Source organism: Cervus elaphus, chromosome 33, assembly GCF_910594005.1.
Source record: "Cervus elaphus chromosome 33, mCerEla1.1, whole genome shotgun sequence".
Taxonomy (NCBI): Eukaryota; Metazoa; Chordata; class Mammalia; order Artiodactyla; family Cervidae; genus Cervus; species Cervus elaphus.
Window position 1 is genome coordinate 36838419 of NC_057847.1, and position 27439 is coordinate 36865857.

The window sequence follows — 27439 nt, forward strand, 5'->3', positions numbered from 1 at the left end:
CTTAAGAAAATTAGGAAAGTCAGTTAAGGGCTAACATCATAGGAGGATTCCTTAATCTAGACAAGTCCTTCATGCCAAGATCTGTGAATCTCACCCCCACTACATACAAACAAAGGCCTCTCCTCAGAATTCTGTAGTACCTCTTTTGTTCTTGTTTAGTCACTAAGTCATGTCCAATTTTTTGTGATGGACTGTAGCCATGAACTGTAGCCCACCAGGCTCCTGCGGCCCTAGGATTTTCCAGGCAACAATACTGGAGTGGGTTGCCATTTCCTCCTTCAGGCAATCTTCTCAATCCAGGTATCGAACAAACCTCTGTCTCCCGTGTCTCCTGCATCGGCAGGTGGATTCTTTAGGCCACTGAGCCACCGGGGAAGCCCCATGGTACCTCCTACTAGAGGTTATTTTCTCCAGTGATTGTCACTTCTATTAGGATGAGTGTTAGGAGCTGACAACACATGAGAAAGACACTTGAGAAGAGAAAGATATTGAAAAACTTTCCCAAGTGCCCTTAAGGCTTCATGGGTGATTCCAAGAATACTGGAATTCCAAAAACATCTTTCTAAATTGATTTAGTAATTGACTACTTTCAAAAAGGATTTAAGACAACTCACAGTGAAAACTTGAGTGCAAAATGACAAGCCAAAATATTTAACACAAGTCATAAAGAGGAAAGAAAAGTTAGAGAGACGAAAGGAAAAATAATTAAAACTCTCTTGAGGCAATGGAACACAAAATTTAGTGGTGAATTTCCTAGTCACCAAATGAGACCAATAAAAATACATTGGGCACTGTATCTCTCAATTTCTAGCAAAGAGAATGTAACAGTTCTTTAGGAACAATAAATATGTGTGAAAAAAATCCACAGGAAAAGTCAGAAGTCAACTTTCTGTTGAATGTCTACAATGCACGGGATGATTTACATTCATTATCACATTTAATTGTGATAATTCATTAATATCTACCCTGTGAGGTAGATATTATTTTTACTGTAAAAGAAAATGAATCTCCAGAAAAGTTAATTGACTTGATAAAAGTCACAGCTAGTAAGGGATGGAACTAAAACTTCAACTCATGCCTATCTGATTCCATAGCTCATATCACACCCAGTAAGTATATAACCCCTACCTTGATCTCATCTGCATCTCCAGCTCAAAGCACACATACACACACACACACACACATGAACACACACATACACACACATGTGTTCATGCACAATTTTTTATTCTATAACCAGGTTATACTCAGAAAATATATCTTAGAAACCTCAGGAAAAATAGAAAGCTAGCAGCTATAAGTTCAACATCCTCATTCTGACTCCTATAACGGTAGCAGTATCTCCACTGGTGGTGGTCAGTGGCTTCAGTTGTATCCGACTCTGCAACCCATGGACTGTAGCCTCCCAGACACTTCTGTCCATGGGATTCTCCAGGCAAGAATACTGGAGTGGGTTGCCATTTCCTTCTCCAGGGAATCTCCCTGACCCAGGGATTGAACCCACATCTCCAGAGTCTCCTGCATTGCAGGCAGATTCTTCAAGCCACGGGAGAAACCCAGTATCTCCACAATTTGTGTGAAATATAAAATGCCTTTTTGTACCATCCTATAGATAAATGCTAAGGGAAAAATAGGCATATCCAATTTGTCTCTTGGAATAATGTTCCTTATGTTTTTATTTATATAAGGATACCTGAGAGTTAGGCTGAGATCACAGTAGTGGGCTTCAGCTAGGAAAAGTAAATCATACGCAAAGAAGCCAGTGAACTGGAGTCTGTTCCTACCCTAGCAGAAGACAGTATCCAAACCTACTTATCTTTAGTCTAACATCACTTGCCAAAGCCAATGTGATTAGTTTAGACTGGTAGAAGGATCAGCAAACTAGAGGACTACTTTCATGAGAGGAGCTGGGCTGCTTATAATCCCAATGAAGCGTAGGAAAAAGGTCTCCGGCCCCAAAGGCAGAAATGGACAGAGTTATCATTCTGGAGAGATCTCTGGTCTAAGTAGGAAATGCGACAGGAGCCCAGTCATGGAGGTGAAGCCTGAAGGTTAGAGTTAAGGGGGGAGAGAGCTCCTTCTTTGGGCCTGAACTGGGTCCTACAGAAGCTTCAGGATGAAAGCCTGAGTTTATGCAGCTGTGTGGGGCTGGGTAAGCAGTGTCTTGCCGTTGGCACACAATATATTGGTAACTTAACGACAAATTTGAGTATTGCAAAGGCTCTTATTCTCTGTCAAAGAAACACAGATGGATAAAGTGACTTGCACAAGCATCAACCTGTGGCAAATTCATGACCAGAACACATAGTATATGGCTTTTCTTCTAAAACACTCTTGAGCTATTTCTCTGAGTGACTACAATGAAGGAAGCAAGATGGGAGACAGTGGCTGTAGTGTTTCAGGTCTTTCAATGATTCTTTTGTATCATGTCACAGCCAGTCTGACCAATTACATCACACAGTAGTCCTGCAGAGGCAGGATCCTCGTGGCTGCTTTCATATGTATAAGTTAACTAAAATATGATTTAATTTGAAGCTCTTCTGTGGGGCACATGCATTAAAATTACATACACAAATTATTTATTATTACATTTAGCTATAGTGGACAGCAATAATAAGATTGACCCAAAAAGGTCGGAAATCCTAAAATTACATTATCAGGCACTTATAATGCCTCCTCCCCCTACTCCAAAGAATATTTAAATGAATTTATTTTTACTGACAGAGGAAAGTCAACCTGAGAATTTAAATCTCTATATGCCACCCAAAATAGCTAAGAAACATACAGAGAAGCAAGAGTTGAGTATCGTTGACTCATTGCATACGGGACATTTTTTTTTTTTAATAACATAAAATTTTACTCAGTTTAAAGTGAGCAGCACTTGTCACAAGATTTTGTTTAATCATTTTTTACAAATTTTTATTTAGTCACTGAATAGGCTGTTAAGACAGTAGAGCTGTTAGAAGCTTTATGTATGCATCATAAATTCTGGCACAATTTCCATTTCTGAAAACTGAACTGCGCCTTTTTTTTTTTAACTGCACTTTTAAAGTATTTTTGCTGTTCTCCTTTCCTTTCTCTATTTTCAGTACTTATCAAAATATTTAGTGCAAAATAATGTGCTTATGAAATGTAAATACTCATGTATTGTTAGCTAAGAGCCCTCTCTGGTATATGACATTTACAAATACCTTGGCTATTTCAGGATCATTATTTATATTAATAATAACTGAGATGTATACCAGAGATAGCAGTCCAAATTGACTTGAGATCCCTTCAGAAGGTTATCTTTCTAGTTGTACCACCTTTCATTAATTATGTCTTATTAATTGTCACATTGCATTATATCTGTGCACAAATGGTGCTGCATAACATAATGCAGGCAATGAGAAGCAGTGTGAAATGTTGTAGGCATTATATTTCAATGAGGCAGCATTTGTGTTGAGTCTGAATGCCTGCAGTTAATTCAGAGAACACGTATTTGAGTTCAGATTCTGACATGTTTAGCAAACCAAATATTCATTAAGTTAGGTGAAGTGGAAGCATTATAAGAATTCCTGTGTGACAGTTACTACACCTGAGGTGCTATGAACAAGAAATATACTTTATTTCAGGTGGAGGTCCTCTGTGTGCTGGTAGTATGAAACTCTGTCTCTTTTTTTCTTCAGGTCCTAAAGGGTTTCCCAGAATGTTTACAAGCTGACATTTGTCTACATCTCAACCAGACTTTGCTGCAAAACTGCAAAGCCTTTCGGGGGGCAAGTAAAGGTTGCCTTAGAGCTTTGGCAATGAAGTTCAAGACCACCCATGCACCCCCAGGAGACACCCTGGTTCACTGTGGGGATGTGCTCACTGCGCTTTATTTCTTATCCAGAGGCTCCATTGAAATCCTCAAAGATGACATTGTGGTAGCTATTCTGGGTGAGTGTTTTAAAATTGGATAGTCACAAATTCAGCTTTTAGCCAGTGTAATGCATAGTTTAAAATGACAGAAGACAGGACTTTCCTATTTATTTATGAGTACTGTTTAAGACTGACGAATAATTTTAAAGCTTTACTTAAAATTCAATTCAAATCAAATTAACCTTGCAGAAAATACATTTTCTTGACTCTCTTACTTGTTCTCTGATGTGTAAATGCTTCCATTCTTGGCAGCCACTTAAGCCTTTGAGGCCAAATATATGAAAATAGCATTTTCCTTTTTGTGTTACAGGATCGTGGACTCATGCTGAGTCCTTATCACCTTAAATAAAATGTATATGTAGTAAGCATACTTGCTAGTATGTGCCAATGCCTGTCATGACCTGGGTTTGTATGTTTATGAATTCGTCTATTGGCTGTACACTTTATACTGTGTCCCATCAAACAGAATTATATGAGTCCTTACCTAGGTTATCAGTAATATAGGGCTATAAACAACACACAGGGATCAAGGTGTTGAGATAAAAATTCATAAGTTAAACTGGTTTGGGTGCAAAAGAAAGTCCATCTCTCCAATCTGCCTCTTCAAAAATAAATTTATTCAGTGTGAACTGGTAGGATTTCTTTAGAATATTAGAACAATGGGAAAGCACAAGGGAGCAGAGAGAAATGAGATCAGTTTTTGTTCTCTCCTATCCCCTAGCCAGTAAGTTTAAGGCTGTGTCTCCCTGGGAGCACCCACTCCCAATGTTTGGGAACATGTGCGCTCATTTTTTTCCCTATGGATTAAATCTGGTTCTATTTAAATAAAAAGCACCTAATTCAATGATTTCCTTTTACTTGACTCTTGATGTTAACATCCAAAGGATGAGGATATTGTGTTTTCTTCACTGTTGTATAGAACCAATGGGCATAACACAGAACCCAATAAATGAATGAAGATGTTTGAGAAATTTATATATCTTGATCATTATATTATGATGAGAAATTTTTAAAAAAAAATTTTCAAACCTGATCAGAGGTACAATTTGGTTTATAATCCAATAAGCAGACCAAGAATAAAAATATATCTTAAATCACTTAGCAGCTACAGAGTAAAGTGAGATTTTCACTTGATTTGGCCTTGACAGTTCTAGTCTGTTGCCAGGGAAGAAGCATGCATCGTTGCATTCCTGATCTTCAAATCAGCCAGCCTTAACTTCTACAGGAAGGTAACAAGCTGTCTTGCTTTATAAAATAGTAATTTTAGAATGTAGTTAAACTGTACATGGTGACTGGCTTACTCTTTGCTCACTTACAATCATGTAAAATACAAATACAAAGCTCATGCTGAATTTAGTTCAGAGCTTTTCTCTGATAATATCGATACTAACATATCAAAACTATAAAGAATTTCAAGAGATTCTCCTTTCCTGTCTCCATTTCCATGTAAATCTGTACTTAAAAGTCTCAGAAATTATGAGTCCTCATTCATTTTTTAAGCTATTTATTTAAATTAAAGTTGAAGTATTCTCTCCAACATCAATTTTCCTTATAAAGATATGGCATCTGATTTCTCCCCATTACATTCACATTTAAAATAAGAACATCACAGAGTTTTTCTTTTACCTCGAATTTTTTTGTTTAAAAGTCTTTGGTAGTTTCCATAGTTGGGTTATATATGAACTTGTTTACCAAAAAGATAAGTAACAGATCCACTGAGGTTTTCTAAATCTGAAAAGTAGCTTTAGGATATACGTATATATGTAAAGGTACATTTTACACTGCCATCTACTACCTTTAAAAGTTACATAACCAATACTCCATCAGTAGTTACTGCACATGTATTTCATAGGTACAATTTTTAAGTATCTTGGCTTTAGAGACAGAAAGATCTAAGTGGCCATGACATTCAGGGAAAATTATGGGAGGAGATGAGATATATCAAGTGTGCAAAGATTTTAACTGGAGTCAGAATGCGTGGGATGTAGTTATGGCTGCTCTCTTTCTACCTTTATTTCACCCAACTAAGAAGGTGACCTTGACTTAATCTGTTTACACTCTTTAATCCTCTTTCATTTTCATAACATTTGGATAATAATTAGTAATTTTTTCATTAGGTTATTTTGGGGATCAAGTGAGATAATACACCTAAGCATTTGATGCAGAGCCTGACACCTACTTAGTCTTCAATAAGCATTTGTTGTTCCTGTCATTATCATCCTCATAGTTGAAGGAGACCTAGGAAAGAAGTGACATGTGGCTAGGCAGAGGGGATGGGAAGGGCCCATCAGAAAACAGACACTAAAATAACCCCAGGCTTGGCAAAAAAGCAGGAAGGACACACTTTTAGAATAAAGGCCATACAGTTTAAAAACATGACTGTATTTGTTGAAAAAATATAACTAGATGTATTATTAAGTGCAGTTCCAAAAGTAGTTACTAAAGGAAACCAGGTATATGCAAATTGTACCCCCAGTCCTCTAAGTTAAAAGAGATCTACCATAACCCCATGCTTGGCATCACCTTCCGAGACCGTTCTGAGATAGAAAGTTTGTGACTCACCACAACCTTTCCCTTATTCCTAGAGTGACAGAATTAGACCATACTAGACTCTTGCCAAAAACATAGCAAACCAAAGCCGTGTCTGCTGCATTCCAGATGCTTAGCCAAAGAATCAAAACTAGGAAATAATGGGGATTATACCAGGATCAGTGCTCTAAAAGGTAAAATTCTGGTCAGCCAACAAAGGCGACTGGGGAAGTGAGTACGTGGCCCTAGGATTGTGCTACCCAAGTGTCTGTTGGCTGTTGGGTCTTAATGTGAAATTTTTGGTTCAGGGATAGGTCAGTGATCCCCTTCAACTTTTAAAAGTAAAACATTAAGTTCAGATTTCCTTCATCCTTTTTTTTTCCTCTCCTTTTCGATCTTTTAGGAAAAAATGATATATTTGGAGAAATGGTCCATCTTTATGCCAAACCTGGAAAGTCTAACGCAGATGTCAGAGCGCTCACATACTGTGACTTGCATAAGATTCAGAGAGAGGACTTGCTAGAGGTTTTGGACATGTATCCTGAGTTTTCTGATCACTTTCTCACAAACCTAGAGTTGACTTTCAACCTGAGGCATGAGAGTGCAAAGGTATATGTTACCTGCTCATTTGTGGACTCTGACGTTTTATTTTATCCTTAGATTGCCCAAGGACCTCTGAAAGATCAAGTGAAATAGTGTAAATGGTTAAATAATTGTGAATATTTGAAAAGAAAAGCCAACTTAGTATTAGAATTTCTCAATTATAAAGAAAGAATTAGGTCTAATTGCACTCAAGTATGTTGAATAACTTTAGTAGTTCAATTCAATTTGGCCTTTTAGAAACTTTTAGGAGATATACTTGATCTATAATAGCCTTTTTTTTATATTGAATGTGACATTTATTTGTTATAAATGGGTGATTCTAGGCTATTGAAAATCACCTAAAAAGAGTTTATCTTATACAGAGGTTAAAATATTCTCTCAGATACTATTTACACTGTATATTGGTTAGCAGTATCTTTTCAATAATCATGAAGAAGTTAAATTCTTTTTTTTTTTTTTTTTAGGAGTTAAATTCTTAAAGTTTAAGTACATATTTAACACAATTTCTAAATTGTAGAAGTATAAATTAATCAGGCCTATACCTAAGTCAAAATTATTGATGCAGAATGAATAACATATACTCTAGTAGAAATAGTATCTTAAATAATGTTGCATGTGATTTAACATAGGATCAATTTCGAGAGTGTAGCCCTTAAGGCCCTCACTCACCCTCCACTATGAAAATATGTCCTTATCACCCGCGAGTATTCTAAGAGTAGATTTTATGTTGCAGCCCACAATTTATTACTAGATTATTCTCTATCTCCTCCCCCTCCCCACCAAACTCATAATCCTAACTCCAACTCTAAATACATTTTTTGCCAGAAACCAAATGTTTTGACACTTGCAAGTATATTTTAATGTTAACTAATAAAGTCTCTGGAAAGTAAGATTCTCAAGTCAATAGTTAGGTAAAACATGGTAGATTTCATTTTCCCTGGAGTTATAGTCATTCCCATGATACTGTGAGAGACTTAAAGAATTTAAGGTCACCAGAGTACCATTTGATAACCCAAAGCACCAGCTCAGAAAATTACTTCTTTTCAAAATACTGAAAGTTGAAAAATCAGGTGGTAAGAGGTTCAAGTTACCCAGAGTATATGCTTTTTATAATGATTTTAATTCAAAATTTTATCAAGTTGCAGTTTAATATGACTGACCTCATTCTTATTTTGCTTCAAAAAATAAGCATCTACCTCAGATAACTTATTTGTAAAAATTTTAGGCAGCAACCAAATAAACAAAACAGAAGCTTCCATTTGTTTTATTTATTTGGAAACCTCCAGTTTTGTTTATGAGAGAGGGAGGAAGGAAGAATGGGGAACAAAATAGGGTTCAGAGCATAGTGTTTATTGATTTCGACCTTCTATTTATTGTTGTGAAATTTAACCTTGCAATCTTTACCATGTAATTTAAACGTCATAGCTAATTATAATTAGTTTACACATGTTTTTCTGCAATGATACAGATTTTTCAATTTTTTAAATTATTGCTATTTTTATTTTAACTTTTCCAAGTTACATAAAATATATTACACAGGAAGGAATATATGTTGTCTGCAAGTTTTGACATCATCCCCAAACATTTCTGATAAATAACTTCTACAACTATGATTTCCCTGGTTAAACTACTAGAATTATTCTCAGTCTATTTTATAATTTAGAGAAAATCATTAAGCAAAGTGTTGTAGTTATTTGCCTGCAATCTATTAATTAAGTCTTAAAGTGGTTGAAATGATATGAAATAGTAGAGTTTACTGATGATACACTATATTCAGACTGAATAATCTTCCACTTTATCTTCACGTTCCATTAACAAAGGCTGATCTCTTACTACGATCACAGTCCATGAATGATTCTGAAGCAGACAACTGTAAACTGCGAAGGAGATTGTCATTTGATAGTGAAGGAGACAAAGGTAATTCATTATTTTCTAAAGTTTAAATGTGGAGCATGTGAATATTAGTCTTGCTTATTTAAATGCTCATTGTACTTCTCATGTCAAGGGTAAACTTAATTCAGATTTTAGGAAGGCAAATCCTTTGCTTTTTTCAGTAGCTAATGATGCGTTTTCTGATTGATAACTCTCAACAGTATTTCTCAAGAGCCGATCCTAGGCCCTCTTCTTCTCTTCTTGTTCTATCATACTCTTCCCCTAGGTAATTTTATTTATACCCATAGTTTAATTATATTTTTGCATACATGTGTGTGCTAAGTCGATTCAGTTGTGTTTGCCTCTTTGTGATGCTATGGACTGTAGGTTGCTCTGTCCATGGGACTCTCCAGACAAAAATACTGGAATGGATTGCCATGCCCTCCCCCAGGAATCGAACCCTCCTCCTTCCCAACCCAGGGATCAAACCCACGTCTCCTGCATTGTCTTCTGCATTGGCAGGCAGGTTCTTTACCTCTAGTGCCGCCTAGGAAGCCCTATAGTATTTTCACATAGGCGATGTGCATGAAAGTGAAAGTGTGAAAGTGTTAGGTCATTCAGTTTATGTCCAACTCCTTGTGACTTCATGGACTGTAGCCCACCAGTCTCCTCTGTCCGTGGGATTCTCCAGACAAGAATATTGGAGTGGGAAGCTATTCCCTTCTTCAGGGGATCTTCCTGACCCAGGGATCGAACCCAGGTCGGCTGCACTGCAGGCAGATTCTTTACTATCTGAGCTACCACAGAAGCTCTGGAGAAGTACATATTTACATCTTAACATCAGAATATCTAGGGACTTCCCTGGTGGCACTAGTGGTAAAGAATCCACCTGCCAATGCAGGTAAACGTAAGAGACGCGTGCTCGATCCCTGGGTAGGGAAGATACCCTGGAAGAGGGCATGACAACCCATTCCAGTATTCTTGTCTGGAAAATCCCATGGACAGAGGAACCTGGCAGGCTGTAGGACATAGGGTTGCATCGAGTCAGACACAACTGAAGCAACTTAGGGTGCACATACCAGGACATCTGAACTTCAGCCTCGTATATCCAAATGCCTACTAAACCATCTACATGAAATTACAACAGCGACTCAAACTTCTTAAAATTGAAATCATTCGTGCCCCTGGAAACCTCTCTCTCCATCAGTTGCCATGTCTGTAAATGGCACCACCGTTCAACACGTTGCACAGACTAAATAGTCTCTCTAGGAACAAATTTTCTCTCAACCTCTCCATCAGCCTTGCCAACAAGTTTTATTATTAGTACCTCCAACACAGCCATTTACTCTTCAGACTAGGTCTTTTTTGGTTCACTCTTCTCCATCTTCATAACCACAACTCTGGGTCAGTGAAACATGTTTCAACTCACCTTGCCAACTTGCCCCTGTTTCATCTGTTGTTTACACTGGACCACTGGTAATTATTTTTTCTAAATCCAGTTTGGTTTATGCCACCCATATATTTACAGTCCTCTAAGGACTTCCCATTCCCTAAATTCTTCATAGGGTGAGTCTATGCCAACCTTTTCAGTCTTATCTCATAACATCCTTCCCTTACCAGCTCCTCTCTTTTGCAACATTTATTCCAGTTGCACTTCCGTATGATTGGCATCATTATTTAATCAATGATGTCTGCCTGTAGATCATAAACCTCGTGGGAAATATTTGGTCACCTAAAGCTTCAGTGCTTGCCTCAGCAGTTGTTCAACAAATATTTGTTGAAAGAATGAATGAATTAATGATGCACTTGAGCATCTTCCATGTGATTCTTTTCCTCATTTTGCCTTTTTAATCAGTTCTTTTCTTGGTCCTCTTTCTTCTGAATCCTCTCCCAAGGGGAGCTCATCTCTTAACTTTAACTTGCTCTATATTCCAAGGTAACTCGGCTGCCCTTTCTTCCATGTACATCACTTTTGTGTTTTTGATTATATGCTTTCCTTAGTCAGAATTTACCTCCCTGTCTTCAAACACACATATGTGCACACATACAAACAAAACTATACCACACCACTTTTTAATAAATTAAATTACTTTTTTCAAGGTTAAACTTCAGTGATATTCAATGTGAACTCTTTCTTGATTTTCTCAAAAATACAGATTTTCTTTTTTTATGAATTCCTAAGACACTTCCCTCTTGTTATCTTGTTATATAGATGGTTCTTAACTTACAATGGTTTAACTTGTGATTTTTTGACTTTACAGTAGTGCAAAATGATACACATTTAGTAGAAATTATATTTCAAATTTGAATTTTTATCTTTTCCCAGCTAGTGATATCTCATAATGTAGTTTCTTGTGATGCTGGACAGTGGCAGCTCTCAGCCAGCCACATGATCACAAGGGAAATAGCCAAATATACTTAAAACCATTTTGTTTTCTACTTTCAATGCAGTATTCAATAAATTACATGAGATACTCAACACTTTATTGTAGAATAGGCTTTTGTTAAGTGATTTTGCCCAACATAGCATAATGTAAATGTTCTGAGCATGTTTAGACTAGGTTAAGCTATCATGTTCAGTAGATTAAATGTATTTTCAACTTATGATTTTCAACTTACAGTGGGTTTATTGTACTATAACCCCAGAGTAACTCAAGGAAGATCTTTATTTTTAAATATGCCCTGTGCAGTGGTTATTGGTATATTTGTGTTTTTTTTCTCTATCAAAGAGTAGACTCCTTTAGCAAAGCATGGTGAATAAATATCTGTTGAATTAGGCTAATTTTTTAATCCCCTGGCCGATTGAAGAACAATAAACCACTCACAGCTAGGTGATAATATATTTCTGCAATGTCCTTAATTATTCTCCTGGTGACTTTTTCTAAAACCAGAACCATAACAGTCAAGCTGTTCTATCGACTTAATCTAAATCCCTTATCCTGAAGTTAATCTCATATTTTGATCTCACTAAAAATAAAACACAGCTTAACAATACTGTCTATATAATAATGTCACCCATACAGTTGAAGATTTATTAAATCTCCTTTCAATCTTGTTTAGTTTCCTCATTCTCAAGCTAAATAATCAAACGTTTTTATCTCCAGATAAGGCCCTAAGAGCATGTCACAATTTATATTGTGCTAATGCTACTAGACATTTCTATTGATTTTGAAGACTTTTCCTTTAATCTCAGGCTTAGTGTATAAGACCTGTTTTATATAAAATATTGATGATAAGGCATTTGCCTGCCTGTAACTTTTTGAAGTTTCCTGGTGTATCAGTGAGTAAGTCAATATGAAAACACAGTTAGCTCCAGTCTAAAGTGTAGCTCAATTGGTAAAGAACCTGCCTGCAATGCAGAAGACCCAGGTTCAATTCCTGGGTCAGAAAGATCCCCTGGAGAAGGAAATGGCAACCCACTCCAGTATTCTTGCCAGGAGAATCCAATGAACAGAGGAACCTTGCAGGCTATAGTACATGGGGTAGCAAGAGTCATACAGAACTTAGCGACTAAACCACCATCCAGAGCCTGAGAGCCTATTCCAATCTTCAGGTTTCTATGGTGCTATAGGCAGGTTTAAAATTTGCTAAAAGCAATTTAGTCCCAATCACCCCAATCTAAAGATCTGAATGGCCATCCATTCTTTACTTCTTGATATAGAATCAATATCTGGGAGGGAAAAAATGCATATAAGCAATTATAAAGAATAAAGAAAGTTCAGAAGATAATTGATCCCAAATGATATGAAGGTGACATAAATGAAAAACTGCCCATGAAATGTATTGATTACTTTAGAGTTAGTTTACTGCTCAGTTGAAACAATACCTTGAGGGCATATATTCAAGAGTAATGATGACTGTGAATTAATTGGCAGAGGCATCAAGAACCAGAGGGAAGAACACATCATTGGCCACTGGTGACAGACACATTGAATCTCACAATTACTGCCCACAACCTACCCGACAAAACACCAGAACTCTTCAGGTTTCAGTCCCCACTTATACCTCCCTCCCACCGTGTCTACCATGTGGAGCTAAGGAGTTTACATTCAAAAAGAAATATTAAAAATGAAAAGATATATATAGAAACTTTGCAGGTTGACTTGAACTAAATAGAAGCTTAACATATTGGACCTCTTCTCTCCTAAAATACATTTGTAGGTGAAAGTGGTTTGTCCTCATAGGCTCTGTACTTCTGAGGAAACAAACTCAGTTCTTGAATAGAAAGAGTTGTCAGTTCGAGTCCAAATTTGAGGACACTTTATATATATACATTTTGAGGATATTTTCAAGAAGTTCTCTTTCCTTGGTAAAGTTCTGACATAGAGGTACCCAGGATCTTCCCAACTTGACTGTGGTTATTGTAGGGGGAGGTGTTACAGTTTCTGAGATGAAAGTAGAATGTTACTGTTACAGACTGTGAAGAATAAAAGTGTATCTTCAATGACTTCCTTAGTGATCACAAGCATTGAAAAGATAGTTGGACAGAACAGAAATAAATGAGCTTTAACCATTTAGAACATGTTGAAAATAGTTCAAATACTCTTCAAAGTTGGATTGTACTTACTTCAGAGTGTGCCAGTATAGTCTATTGAATATGAGAATATTTATTTTAAAATTTTATGTTGTGAAATTTTTAGGAATTTTATGTTGCTGCATGGTGTGGCCAAAAAATAATAATAAATAGAATAAAATTTTATATTGTGTATATTTTATAATACTCATAATTTTAGAACAGTAGCATGTATAATGGCCCATGAGATACATACACACAAACATATATGTATTTTTAGCAATAGCTCTTTTGTGACTGAATGTTTGGAATATTCTGTTCAGCTTTTTCTATGAACAGAAAATAGAATATCAAAGTAGCTATTAAACACTAAAAGCTAATTTAAGGATTCAGTTACCCTTTGAGAGACACTAATTCAATGAGAGCATCAATTAATAGGCCCACCCCAAAAAAGGAAATTGAACTGTGTTAAATGTTCAACATCCTCTTTACATTGAATTTAGATGGTTGTCACACATAATAAAAAAAGAACCCATTTTAAGAGATATATATATTCTAAGAGCAATTTTCTTACTTTCCCACTCATGTGTTTTTTTTATTAAATTCTGTATATATTCAACTGAAAAAATCTAATGTTCCAGAAAATAAGAATGGAAAGAGATCTTTAACTCATATGCCTATGTTTCAAAGAATAGCAATAAACATTATCTTTTTCTAATACTGGTTTAGTGAATTCACATTGTCATACAAAAGTCAGTAATGTCTAGCAAGTGTTTCTCCAAAATAACTTCTATGAAAGTTATTGAAGTTAAGAATGAATATATACATTGTTAAACTTGTTTTTACAAAATAGGAATGGGTCAAATTCTAATTTTATGAAGTCAGTCCTTTAACAATATTGTTGTTATAATCTGGCACCTCTTAGGAACATCTTCTCCAATAATAAAGAATGATTAGTTTTTGTTATCCATTTCAGTATTATATAAATATATCTTTATTTTAAGTTTTAAGATAGATTTTTATCTGTGTTTATGTAGAAAAGTGATGCTAATCTGTTTTCAACTTTCTTTGATGCTAGAGAGGAACTAAAGTACTTGAAATCAAATGAAGACATTTATTTTAGATCCCAGTGTTCCAATGAAATAAAATTTTTAATGCACTTGACTGGAAAATGCTCAACTTATCTCAAAATTGTTATCAGTGGGAAATCTTAAATGATAAGAGAGCACATTAAATGCCTCTCTTTAACCTAAAGTTGGGTCCACCTGTTAGGTCTGACAAATAAAAATGATAAATAATTGAGAGAAAAACTCCATAAATTATGGAGAGAGCACAGGCATTTGTTCCCAGATTGTTTGAAATGTAAAAATTTTCTATAATCATTCTTAAGATGGATGGGTCCACCTCTCCATCAGGACATTCACTCTACACTCTTCAACCAATCCAGAACCCAGAGAGACACCCACAAGACAATTCATAAATGTTTTAGAATTGTATCCTGTGAGAAAAGGTGGGTAGATAGATTGTCGACATACAGAAACAAGGTTTTTGTTTGTTTTTTGTAAGAGTTTTCAGTCATCTAAGTCAGAAAAATTCCAAGCTTAATGAAACAGGCCAGCTTTTTCCTTTGTACAATGATTGTAACAGGAATGATTATGCAGTCTCATTTCTAGCAAAGGGGAAAAGGTAAAAAAACTTCTGATTGCTATTTAGAATACTATTTCTACATAGTATTCAAGAAAGCAACTTTGAGAAATAATAATAATAAAATAGCACTAAGAATAACATTAAGAAAAAATAATACCTAAAGCTATTTAATGTCTATTAAGTAATCCAGTTTAGGGACTTCCCTGGAGATCCAGTGGTTAATACTCCATGCTTCCACTGCAGGAGGGCACAGGTTCATCCCTAGTTGGGGAAATGAGATTCCCACATGCTACCTGGAGTGCCCTGCCCCCCTGCAAAAAAAAAAAAAAGTCAGTTTAACTAGAAAAAGGCAGAAATGGAATATGCCATAAAAATCTAGAAGTAACTGGAGGCTAATTATAAAGCATTTCAGTCCAATTTCATGTATTCCATTAGCCAACCTCCAGCCTAAGACTGAGCAGTTTCCATTGTTAATCCACAAATAGATTGTCATTTCAGCTGTCATTTTAAATGATCAAATTTGAAGCTTTGTTTTATCTAGTATGGAATAGAAAAATGTTGTTGCAGTTGGGCTGTGTCAGAGAAATTGTTCATGTGGCCTGAGTTCCAAAAAGCATCTGGCTGATCATTCAGTCGCAAAGAACACAGAAAAAATATGGAGTAATTTCCCCTATATACTTGAAAAAAATCAAGGATATAAAACTTTTCTTCTTTCATGATCCTGCTTTTACTGGAGATTTTTGTTAAAGGATTTAGATATCATGTATATAGAACAGTTTGTCCCATTTCACAAGAATTAAATAATAATTCCCCATCACCACATTGTGAGCACATCCCAAGTTGAAATCAGCAAGTTCTAATTCAATTTAACAATATATGTTAACTGATAAATTTTTACCTAAGCATCCAAAATCAAGCCATAAGTTAGAATAAACTAAGACCAAGGCCCATGTGGTATGTGGGACAGAACATTTTACTATGTATGAGGATTTACAAATCTACAGAGGACTCCTAAGATTGCCCAAGCTGAAAAAAAAAAACATGTGATTTAATAACTTGTGGTGTGCATTCATTACAAGTGTCCACCTTAGCATTATCCTTACTTAGATTAGAATTATGAATTAAATGATAATTTAGTTTGCATTTGATTCTGCTGGAAAAGATTCCATGAAAGTGTTTAAAAGAAAAGCATTTCAGGGAAAATGAGAAGCCTTTGCTGATTCAATCCTCCTGGTGCCCAAACTGTACAAAGGTTTACTTAGAAGCAACAAATTGACCCAGTCCACTAAGCAGGTATGAGGACAATTTAGAGAAATGAAGCATTTGCTGTTTTTAGCATTTACTTGCATAAAGTTGGAAACTATTATGTTTTGAAGAATGAAATGGTATGTTCATAAAGTGGGAGAAATGATCAAATTTTCAGGTGGGAAGAAGTTAAAATCAAAGAAAACAGGAGGAGATGACAAGAATGAAGGAGGGCTGTGTCAGTGACACTGGAGATAGATGGCTTGTGTAAGAAGACTTGAATTTACAACCAACTAGATTAGTGGTTGAGCACTGAAGAGAAATATAAGGGACACTGAGCAATCAAGATGTCTACAGTGCTTGAGACTAGAAAAGTCTGTAGTCTTCTCAGTAATGATGAAATCACTGCGCAAGTGAGAAATCTTAAAGAAAATAAATTAAGCAATCTGCTTTCATTGCATTTAACTTTAATTGGCAGGATGTAAACAACTAACTCCTTAATAGCCACGTCACATGAAGCTGGTTTTTGAACTTTATCCATTTGTACCTTGGGCTGCTTTCTGGCTTCTCAAATTTTAAATTATGATTTTTTAAAAATAAAAGAAAAAGATTTCTGTTTAATTTTGTGCCATATGGGAATTTTAAAAAACAGTTGGAAGTTTCTCTGGAGTGGCCTTAAATCATTTCATTTGGCCTTCTATAAATAACAAAGTAAGTATAATCAGGCAGAGAGTAGATGGAGACACTCTCTTAAACATTTCTCTAGAAAATGATATACCTTCTGGAGTATGTTGGTTTGTTATTAGTGGTAACCAGATGGAGAATTATACTGTCTCCCCAGGACACTAATGGAAACAAGTTCCGAGATTTGTCTCTTAGAGTTTTTCCTGCTGAAATATGTTCTAACACAATGTTCAGGGCTGAAATTATCCTGACATTTTAGTATCAAACAGCCAATGTGCACTACTGGCTTTAATGTAATTAGTTAAACCTACCTTAATTACTATTTTCAAGTTTTATATTATTTGCAATATGCTGCACAACCAAACCGCATGGTATGTCAAGGCCATTATACAGATTGAACTAAGGCTGAAATTCAGCCTGCCAGCCTTTACCATAAGGGGGCTTCTGGATTTGACCTTCACAATGAGTAGATGACCACAACAGATGAGAGGGCATGAAGGTTAAAAATAAACGAACAATAAGCTGCATAGTGGTGATATTTTAGAGTTGGGACATGTTTTTCTTCACTGTTTCATTTCCTTAAAGAGATAGTGCACCAGATTTAAGAATACAAATGACTGTTGAGTGTATATAAATAAAGTTTAAATTACCCTATAGTTTTTTTTCTGAGATATAAATGTGATTACTGTCACAGGTATTCTTTTATTTTGAAATGAATAATGTATTTCATGACAGTAATCTAATGCCCTGTGAATTAAGGTTAAAAAATCTTCTTAAATAGCTACATTTTCAGTAGGATAAAGAAAAGAAAGAGCAACATTTCTGGAAGTTTAAAAAAATTCTGTGTTAAAGTTATTCAAAAAACACACTACGAAAAAGCTAGTTTATGTAGTTAGTGTAGTGTGCATAGAGTCTCATATTTGATTATCTTCTATAAAATAACTTTTCTTTGATAGATTTTGGGAAAGAAAGCACTACAAATGACCCTGAAGACTCTGTAGATACCATAAGACATTACCAGAGTTCCAAAAAGCACTTCGAAGAGAAAAAAAGCAGATCTTCATCTTTTATCTCCTCCATTGATGATGAACAAAAGCCTCTCTTCTCAGGACTTGTTGATTCTCCTCCAGGAATAGGGAAAGCAACTGGACTTGATCTTGAAACAGTGCCCACCTCAGGAAGAATTCGCATAGATAAAAGAAGTCACTCTTGCAAAGGTAACAAGTTTCTCAGGAATCAGTTTGTCTCATGTCAGTGCTAATCACAAAATGCTGACTTTGTACAAATGAAAAGCCATGCCACATGTTAACTGAATCTGCAATTTCATGATGTATTTGCAAAGATCAAATCTTAGATCATCTACAAAGTGTCTGCAGGATTCTGGGATAGTGGTCATTATTCCCAATTATAGCAAAAGAGGTTCTGTATAGTCTGTCAGGCCTAACACGATGCCACATAAAACGTTGTAGGAATGTCTTTTGTAGTGATTCCATGGGAGAGGGGATCAATGAGTATTTGAAGAATTCTAACTCATTGATTCTTACATGTATCTTCTGTATCCATGAAAATGAAAGCATTAGTCGCCCAGTCATGTCTGACTCTGTGACCCTGTAGATTGTAGCTCACCAGGCTCCTCTGTCCATGGAATTCTCCAGGCAAGAATACTGGAGTGGGTAGCCATTCCCTTCTCCAAAGGATCTTCCTGACCCAGAGATTGAACCTGGGTCTCCTGCACTGTAGGCAGATTCTTTACCATCTGAACCACTAAGGAAGCCCTCTGTATCCATTCCCACCCCCAAAGCTGTTTTTACAGCCTGAAAGGCCAGTTCAATCAAAATACAATAAATATTTTTAAAAAGAGCTTCAGTTTACTGGGAATTATGAGAAAATGGAGATAAATGACCCGAAATAAAATGTCCTTTTGATTCAACTCATTGGAACACATTTGTTTATAAGGAATACCCATATATATGGGTTATGTTTTAGACAATATGCATGAGCTGTGTAACTGCACTTAATAAATATATCCAGATTTGATGCTAAAGGACGGAAAACTCAGAAAAACTTGAGGACTACTACATGAAAAAACACTTAACTTAGCATAACAGGAGCTAGATCTACAGATCTTATTATCTCACTAAGAATATGTAAGAACAGGCATGGGCAGACTGCCTGGGTTCCAGGTCCAAGTCTGTGACATGCTCTCTTCATGTCTTGACAGACCCTACTAAGACTCAGTTTGAACATCTTCAAAATCGGAATAATATGTTCTAACCAACTAGTCTGTTGTGACTATCAAATAAGATAATTGTATAAATTACTTTCTCTGAAATAAAATCCCCAACTCTGTTTAGTATTTTTTCACAGTTTTTATTTTCTAACACTTTAATCATTGACTATATTCCTAGATAGAAAAAAATGTAGAGATGAAGAAAGTATAGCAAAAAAAATAAAGAAACTATAACAAAAATGAGGGCAAAATAGGATGTTCTTGAACTGGCAGGATACAAAATTATGGCACAGTGTAAGTAAATATTACATATCATTGTCACCATTTTTCAAAGTGACTGTATCTGCTAACAAAAGTTTTATTGAACCTAGGATGTTTAGGCTTTACAGTTGTCCAGAGTTACTTTCCCTATTTTATCAAATCAGCTTTTGCCATGACCCCAAGTTGAAGTAAGCTAAGAATATATGCAAATGTCCTCTGGACAATCTAAAATCTTGATGAAGTGAATGAAAATAGTACCTCATTTATCACAATGGAAGAATGGAATATTAGATGTGATTACTAAATGTCCCATTTTAGTTATTTATGAAAACGGATTCTGGGAAGTGCTAAAAATAATGAAAGGTTGCATCATGGAAGTCAGAAGTTCTGAAGAACTTGCTGAACCATCCTACTGTCTTCAAAAGAGTATAACTGAGTGGGCCTGATTTTTTTCAAAATACTTTTTGTTGTTTTCCTCTTGAGTTTTAAAGTCTCAAGTGACAAGTTATTAAAGATATATTTGGGGGATTTTATTCAACTTTATGATGACTCTCACTAACAATGAATTCTCATGCCCTTCATCTTATGTTTTTCTTTGCCACTTCTTCCAATTATTTTAATTAGCTATTTTACATGCACAATAAAAGTATTCTATAAAATCTAAATTAATATCTACAAATTTTAATTTTCAAAAATTCATAATGACACCTCTGTTCAAATAAACAGTTGCCTTTAAAACTCATAGTTAAATATTCATGTCAATTGAATAGGCATAATTGATGCAGCATAGAGTTAATCAGTGTGACACATGGTTAACTAGATAATTAATACGACTAACCAGTGGAGAGTTCTAAAACTTTGTTCAATGCAAATTTCTTTCCCTAATAATTTTTTAAGGTGAAATACTGTGTGATTTTCAAGAATTTGAAGAATATGTAGAGTATAACTGTAACTGTTGTGATTCAAATTACTAAACCCCCACAGATTTTAGTTTTATCCTCAATAGGAAATGCCACTTACATCTCTAGCATTTGTCATGCTGAATCCAACAGAGAAGCACCTTTAGACAGAACTGAAAAGAAAAAAATCAAACTAAATGCACTCTGATCCTACTTAGATTGAGGTCAAAAGTTGACTCTAGGAAAATTGTGTACCCAGAACCAAATGAAAGTTTACTTTCTGTTCATCCATTTCCAGAAATGTGTCTTGCAACTATAGCAACATTTTCCAAGGCAACCGAGTGCAGATTCTTTCTGAGCTATATTTAGAATGTATCTAAAAGGATGTTCATTTTGATTAAGACCACTATGCAGGATCTCCCCATTGAACTCTTTTTTTTTTCTTATTGCTGTTAAAACAAGCTAATCACACATATCCAGATTTTAATAAAAGAGTAAATTATAATCAAGGAAGACTTTACCCAATAGTTTACGAGTATTCTTTTTTGCTAAAAGATTATCAGTTTTTCTCTTGAGCACTGAAGAAAAAATAAAATCCTACATAATTTATTGCATGTGATTCACCACTGTTATTTAAAAATCGATATCTTATATATGATTTGAGAATGAGAGCGCTATTAGGCATAAGTGGAAATACTGTAAGCTTTCTCAGCACAAAACTTCTGAGTATAATATGTAACTTCCATCCTGTCAGTTTTATTGTTTTTGTTTTATTGTCTAGCAAGAGGCTAGACAGGGAGAAACATTGGCATCATCCAGCCATTTATATGAGTGTTCTGACTATTTGTTTGGCATTACTTCTCAAAATTGAAAACCTAGTGTACTAAAACATTATATTATTGTTTTGCATTTTAAAGTCACATGTGTGTGAATAAGAAATACTTTTCAGTGAAAATCTGCTGATGTATTACTTAAAAGTTCAGTACATTTTTGATGCTCAATTTCATAGGAAATTACATATTGTCACTTCAGAAAACAAAACATCAGTTGTGCCCGACTCTGGGATCCCATGGCCTGTAGCCCACCAGGCTCCTCTCTCCATGGAATTCTCCAGGCAAGAGTAATGGAGTGGGTTGCCATTTCCTCCTCCAAGGGATCTTCCTGACCCAGGGATCGAACCCAGGTCTCCTGCATTGCTGGCAGATTCTTTACCAACTGAGCTACTAAGGAAGCCCCTTCCATAGAATAAGGAAGGCTTTAATTTCCTCTGAGGTCTGTTAACCATTTCAATAGTATAGGGAACCCTGACCTTATGTTTTCCTAATACCATCTTTGGATGTGCTAATCCCTTTGTTAGAGCTTCACCCAAGTGAAGCAGAAATTGTTGGTACCTCATTAAAAATTCTATGCATTCAATGATAAAAGTATGGTGATAGAAAAAGCATGAAGAAAAGGTACAGACATTGTGTCTGCTACCTGTGGATAGGGGGTACTTTTGAAGAAACTGTAGGAAAGGATTTCAAGAAACCCTACAAATCCTGTTCCTTGTTTCTAGAATCATAGCTAATTCTCTCCAAATTGGTTCCTTTCTATCCAATTTTTAAAATAACCAAAAATATAAATTCCATAACTTTACATAACTTTCGTCAGTGTTTAGTCATAAATACTTGTCCGAAAGAAAAAACAAAAGTCTTTCCATCAAAGCAAAATCACTTTTTGTTATTTAAGTCTATTTCCATGTGAAAATGAAGTCAGTCTTTTTCTCCTACCAGTCCTCTGAGTGAGGAAAACGTACTCCTTCTTTCTCTCTGAAATAAACTCCCACTTCCACTAGTACTGGATTGCCGTGCCATGCGCTCAGTCATGTCCAACTCTTTGAGACCCTGTGGACTGTAGACTTCCAGGCTCCTCTGTCCATGAGATTTTCTAGGCAAGAATACTGGAGTGGGTTGCCATTTCCTCCTCCAAGTGCTCTTCCTGACCCAGAGATTGAATCAGCCTCTCATGTGTCTCCTGCATTGCAGGTGTATTCTTTACCCGCTGAGCCACCGGGGAAGCCCCAACTAGTATTTTTTCATGGGTTTTGCTTCCCAAACTTTCAATTGGTTTAAGTACTTCTTAGATACATGAAATGCAGAGGGTAAGAAAGCATAGCAGAAGTCATCAAAAGCATATTACAGAAATGAGAGGGAAAATAAGATATTATATTTGCCCTCAAATATTGACAACTTGCAAATACAGATTGTTAGAGAAACAGTAAATTAAATGAGGTTCAGAAAATGAACCTCTGTAAGAAAAATGATTAAAACCTTGTTAGACTGAATTCCTCAAGGGCAGGGCCTATGTCTTCATCTCTAACTCTTCTACAATGAGCAAAGTGTCTGGCACATAACAGACATGCAGATCATCTGAAAAGTGGACTTGAACAGATAAGTGATATGTTTTAAAGTATAGTAACATAAAAATATTTTAAATGAAAGAGCTCCAAGGAAAAATATTGAACTTTAATGTGCATAGATTAGGGCCTTCCTTGGTGGTCCAGTGGTTAAGCATCCACCTTCCAATGCAAGAGACGTGGGTTCGATCCCTGGTCAGGAAACTCAGATCTCACATGCTGTGGGGCAACTAGGACCCAATGCAGCCAAAAATGAAAATAATGTGCATAGATTAAAGGACAGTGCAGAAGGAGCTACAAGAAAACGTAAAACATGAAAGAATGTCATGGGACATTAGGACAAAGAGACTTTAGGCCTCTTCCCATCTTTAACTGCTCATCGTTCTTTGGGTCTACTTTGAGTTTAGTTGGTCTAAAGGAATCCTTCTGGAGATCATCACTTCCCCATGACTCTCTCTTCTCAAACCCACTCTGAATCATTAAGTATGCAAATTACTCTGTGGGAAAGAGCCCTAAAATCTTCAATCTGAGGTGAACCAGTACCTACATATGGTGCTGTTTCTACCCAAATGTAAAAGTTCAAAGTCTTCGTTCTCTTACTAGAGTATAGGGTGGGCCTTCCATGTTTCCCCTTAGCACAAAATAGAAAGGGAAATTATACTGAAGACTCATAACCAGCTGTGTGGAAATAGGTGGGGGAGGTGGCAGTCAGGATCAGGGTGGATGGGAGTCAGCTACCTATTGGTTGTAGTTGCTCAACAGGTCCCTGAGTCCCTTTGGTTCTGTCTTCCAGCTAAATTTCCAGATCCCTTCCTGCTTGTATTGTGGATGTCTCTGTAGCTATAAATGGGCACCCAAAGAAGCTGACATCCATTTTGCTGTTTCCCACAGATATCACTGACACAAGAGGCTGGGAAAGAGAAAATGCTGGGACTCAGGCTGATGAGTCTAGTCCCTCAGCACTTCAGCGAGCTGCCTGGGGAGTCTCTGAAACCGAAAGCGACCTCACCTATGGAGAAGTGGAGCAAAGATTAGATTTGCTTCAGGAACAGCTTAACAGGTATAAGCAATTCCAGGCAAGGGAATAATGTAATCCAAGCCGTTGGTGGGGTCTGGCTTTACGCTTTGTAAATAGCAAATTCATCCTGCCATAGACCTCACATACGCCTTCCATATACACTTTCTCATTTTAAATACGACTAGAAGTTGACAGAATTATTAATGTCTTACAAGGAGCATTTATTTAGAACACTTCACACTTTTGACAGCACAAATCCTATTTTTTCTTTACTCGTCATAAAATCAGTATCTCATCAGCATTGCTTGTCTAAGAAACTTCCTTTTTTAATCCCCCAAAATAATTCACATTTAGTTTGTTGACTAACACCCTTCCTCTTTCAATCCTCCTTTTACACTTTGTGTTGGCTCCTGGTAACTCAGTTATATCTTATGGCATTTTTAAAAATATTGACAAAATTATTTAAACATTTATTTTTTCAGCCAATTTGTCAAAAATGTGATTGAGTTGAAGCCCAGATCCTCTCCATTTTCCCTCCATCTTTGACCTATGACCTTTTAAGATAAGGAATAAATTTTGGTTTTAGAAAGGATAGAACCCCTTAACCCAAATCTACATGGGTTCCTTAAAATTAAACTGATCAATCAGATTTAAGACAAATAGATGTATGATACTGTTTTAGTTGTGTTACATGTGGAAAGTGACCTTGATTCAAGGTATTTTCCAGGATACCACTGGGCAAGGTATTCCAGTAGTCACACATGAAAAACTGCATGGATTAAACTAAGATGCTCAAATCAACTTAAAACACACAGTGAGTGAGGAGAGCCAGATGGGGTAATTAACACATTTCTAATACGTACAATCCTGGTAAAAGAATCGCACAACCCGAATCCTGATTTACATGACATTTATATATATATATCTCATCAGCTTTCCCTGCTGATGGTGTGGTTCTGAGGATGAGAATCGAGATTTCCACAAAACAGGTCCACAGATAAAAACTGCCCAACACCAGTGACACACACTTACTCCATCACTGAGAGGTAGGGTCAAGTACCCTTGGCCACAGTATAAGCCATACTCTGGTTTGTTACATCATATTTCTATTCTATCTTTGGAACGTCTTTGCAGGTTGCTAGCATGCTGTTTGTATTTAATGCATCTTATGAAGTCTGCCCATGTCTAACAAACTACTTGCTTACTCATTGTCTGTGCTTACCACATTCTATGTGTTTTGCTTATACACATAAACTAGCTACTATGCTTACTTTTTCTTGTGTTTTGTTGATGTTGCTTGTTGTTTTATTGGTTTTTTAAAAAAAAAAATCTTTATGCCAGAATTGAGCAGTGTCAAATAATACAGTAAAAATGTGTATCTACACAAATATACATTATCATGAAAGATGAATTAGCAATTAAAATAGACAAAAGGAATTGGAAAATCAACTAATTTGTAAATTTAAATAAATTCGTATGCCTTAATTTCAAAGAAAAGTATGGCAATACTGCATGAACTAATGATATGTTTTGTATTTTTTCATGCAATTTAATCAAACTTTGAAAGTTAAAAAACTGAGATCTATATCCCACTCTCAATTGTCAAATATCAGTCTTGTAAAATTGAAACATATCTGAGAAAATTAAAACAGATTATCACTTACTTAGAGTCAGTAATTCCTATTTAAGGTATAAGAACTTGACATGATCATACTTATTATTGCTCAGAGAAGCATATTTAGTTAATTACTACATTTCCTATCTCTCTCTTCTATTTATGCCAAGCTACATTGATCTTTTAGCCATAATATATATCAAAATACATACTTTACACATAGAACTGATAGATTTCTGAACTTGACCTTCCTCTATTCCTGCATACTTCTTTGCGTGTTTGGCGTGTGTGTGTGTGTGTGTGTGTGTGTGTGTGTGTGTGGCTCAGTGGCTCAGTCATGTACCACTGTTTGCAACCCCATGGACTGTAGCCCACCAGGCTCCTCTTTCCATGGAATTTTCCAGGCAAGAATACTGGAGCTGATTGCCATTTTCTATTTCAAGGGATCTTCCCAACCCAGAGATAGAACCCACGTCTCTTTCATCTTCTACATTGTGGGCAGATTCTTTACCACTGCGTCACCATGTAGTATGCATTCAATTCCTGGAGTAAATGAAAAAAAAAAAAAATGACTGAATGAATGGATGAATGACAGGGACAGTGATTTCTTCAGCACAATACTTGCACAGCACTTAACAATTGTTCAGCCTAAAGTTATAACCCTCTTACTTAACTACTAACAGAATTACTAGGTCAAGTCATCTAAATTTCTCCAGCCTCAGTTTCCTTTTTTGCCCTCTTCTGACCTGCAATATTATTGTGAAGACTAATGTAATACATGTGGGGAGTATATATGCTATAAAATACAAAGAGTTGTGGTTAGACAAAATATAATTAACAATGAACTTAACTTCATTTCTATTATTCATACTTGTTAGAGCATATTCTTCTACTCTGCATATATTTCTATGTTATCTAATTTGGATCTTTCTTGAAGGTGAAATTTGAGATTTTAATTTTCCCTTGTTGCCTTGTCATGGATGCCAATCGTTACTGCTGGTGTAAATCAAAGATCACTGAAAAAACTTGCCTTTAATGTGTCCTAGAACTGAAACTATAAATTTTAAGGGCATGTATACCTAGTTCCCATTTTGTTTGCAACCACCTATTAATACTAATACTAATGGGCTTCCCTGGTAGTTCAGTTGGTATAGAATCTGCCTGCAGGACCCAGGTTCGATCCCTGGATCAGGAAGATACCCTGGAGAAGGAAATGGCAAACCATTCCAGTATCCTTGCCTGGAAAATCCCATGGACAAAGGAGCTGCAGTCCATGGGGTTGCAAAGAGTCAGGCATGACTGAACAACTAACATACTGTTACTACTAATAGCTGTTATTATTTTATTATGTTAGTTTTAAAATTACTTTTATACAATACTTTTTCTCATAACCAAACTGCAACTAAATCTTTTTGACATGTCCTAGCATCTGTATGTTTTTGAATATATTTACTTTCTTTTACTAAATTCTAGCAAGCTCTCAAAAACATTTTATTGCCTGACTCAACCTCTTTGGATTTAAAATCCAATATATTGCATTTTTACTGCACAGACATCTCCAAGAACCTGTTTCCTCCACTTTAGAAGGCAAAAGTTTGAAGAAGGCAGCTCGATTTAAACTTCAGCTTTGCAGGGTGAGAATCCTGGTATACTTTCTTAAGTTGGATCTACTCTGTTTAGCTTCAGCATCTGTTCAAATGTAGTAGAACTGTAAATTTCTATCCCATTTGTTTCATCCAAATACACATATTAAGTACACAGTGCAATAAAAACAAATATAAATAGTCTATCTTGAGTCATCCTGGCGGTTGCTGCTTTTTGCTTTAATGGCCAATTAAACTCTATATGGGGTTAAAGGTTTACATAAGAAATGTTCTTACTTATATATTATGCCTACGGATATACATATTTAGGGAAAATCACTAATGCTTGATCCCAAAGCCATGCTTCTTAAACTTTAATGTTTTCGAATCACCTGGGGATCTTGTTAAAATGTAGATTCTAAGTCTAGGTCTAGAATCCACA

At 35.9% G+C, this 27439-nt stretch overlaps 1 protein-coding gene across 3 annotated transcripts in view; it reads left to right on the forward strand.

Annotated features, from left to right (window-relative positions):
- Positions 1-27439, forward strand: part of KCNH7 (potassium voltage-gated channel subfamily H member 7) — a 498938-nt gene that overhangs the window by 463778 nt on the left and 7721 nt on the right. For 2 of the 3 annotated variants that reach the window (XM_043894912.1, XM_043894914.1), the window contains 5 exons: positions 3669-3921; positions 6836-7041; positions 8856-8952; positions 17953-18213; positions 23673-23841. In XM_043894912.1, coding sequence (XP_043750847.1) covers positions 3669-3921; positions 6836-7041; positions 8856-8952; positions 17953-18213; positions 23673-23841 — 986 coding nt within the window. The remainder of the gene's footprint in view (positions 1-3668; positions 3922-6835; positions 7042-8855; positions 8953-17952; positions 18214-23672; positions 23842-27439) is intronic. The other variant, XM_043894913.1, reaches the window with a different exon arrangement.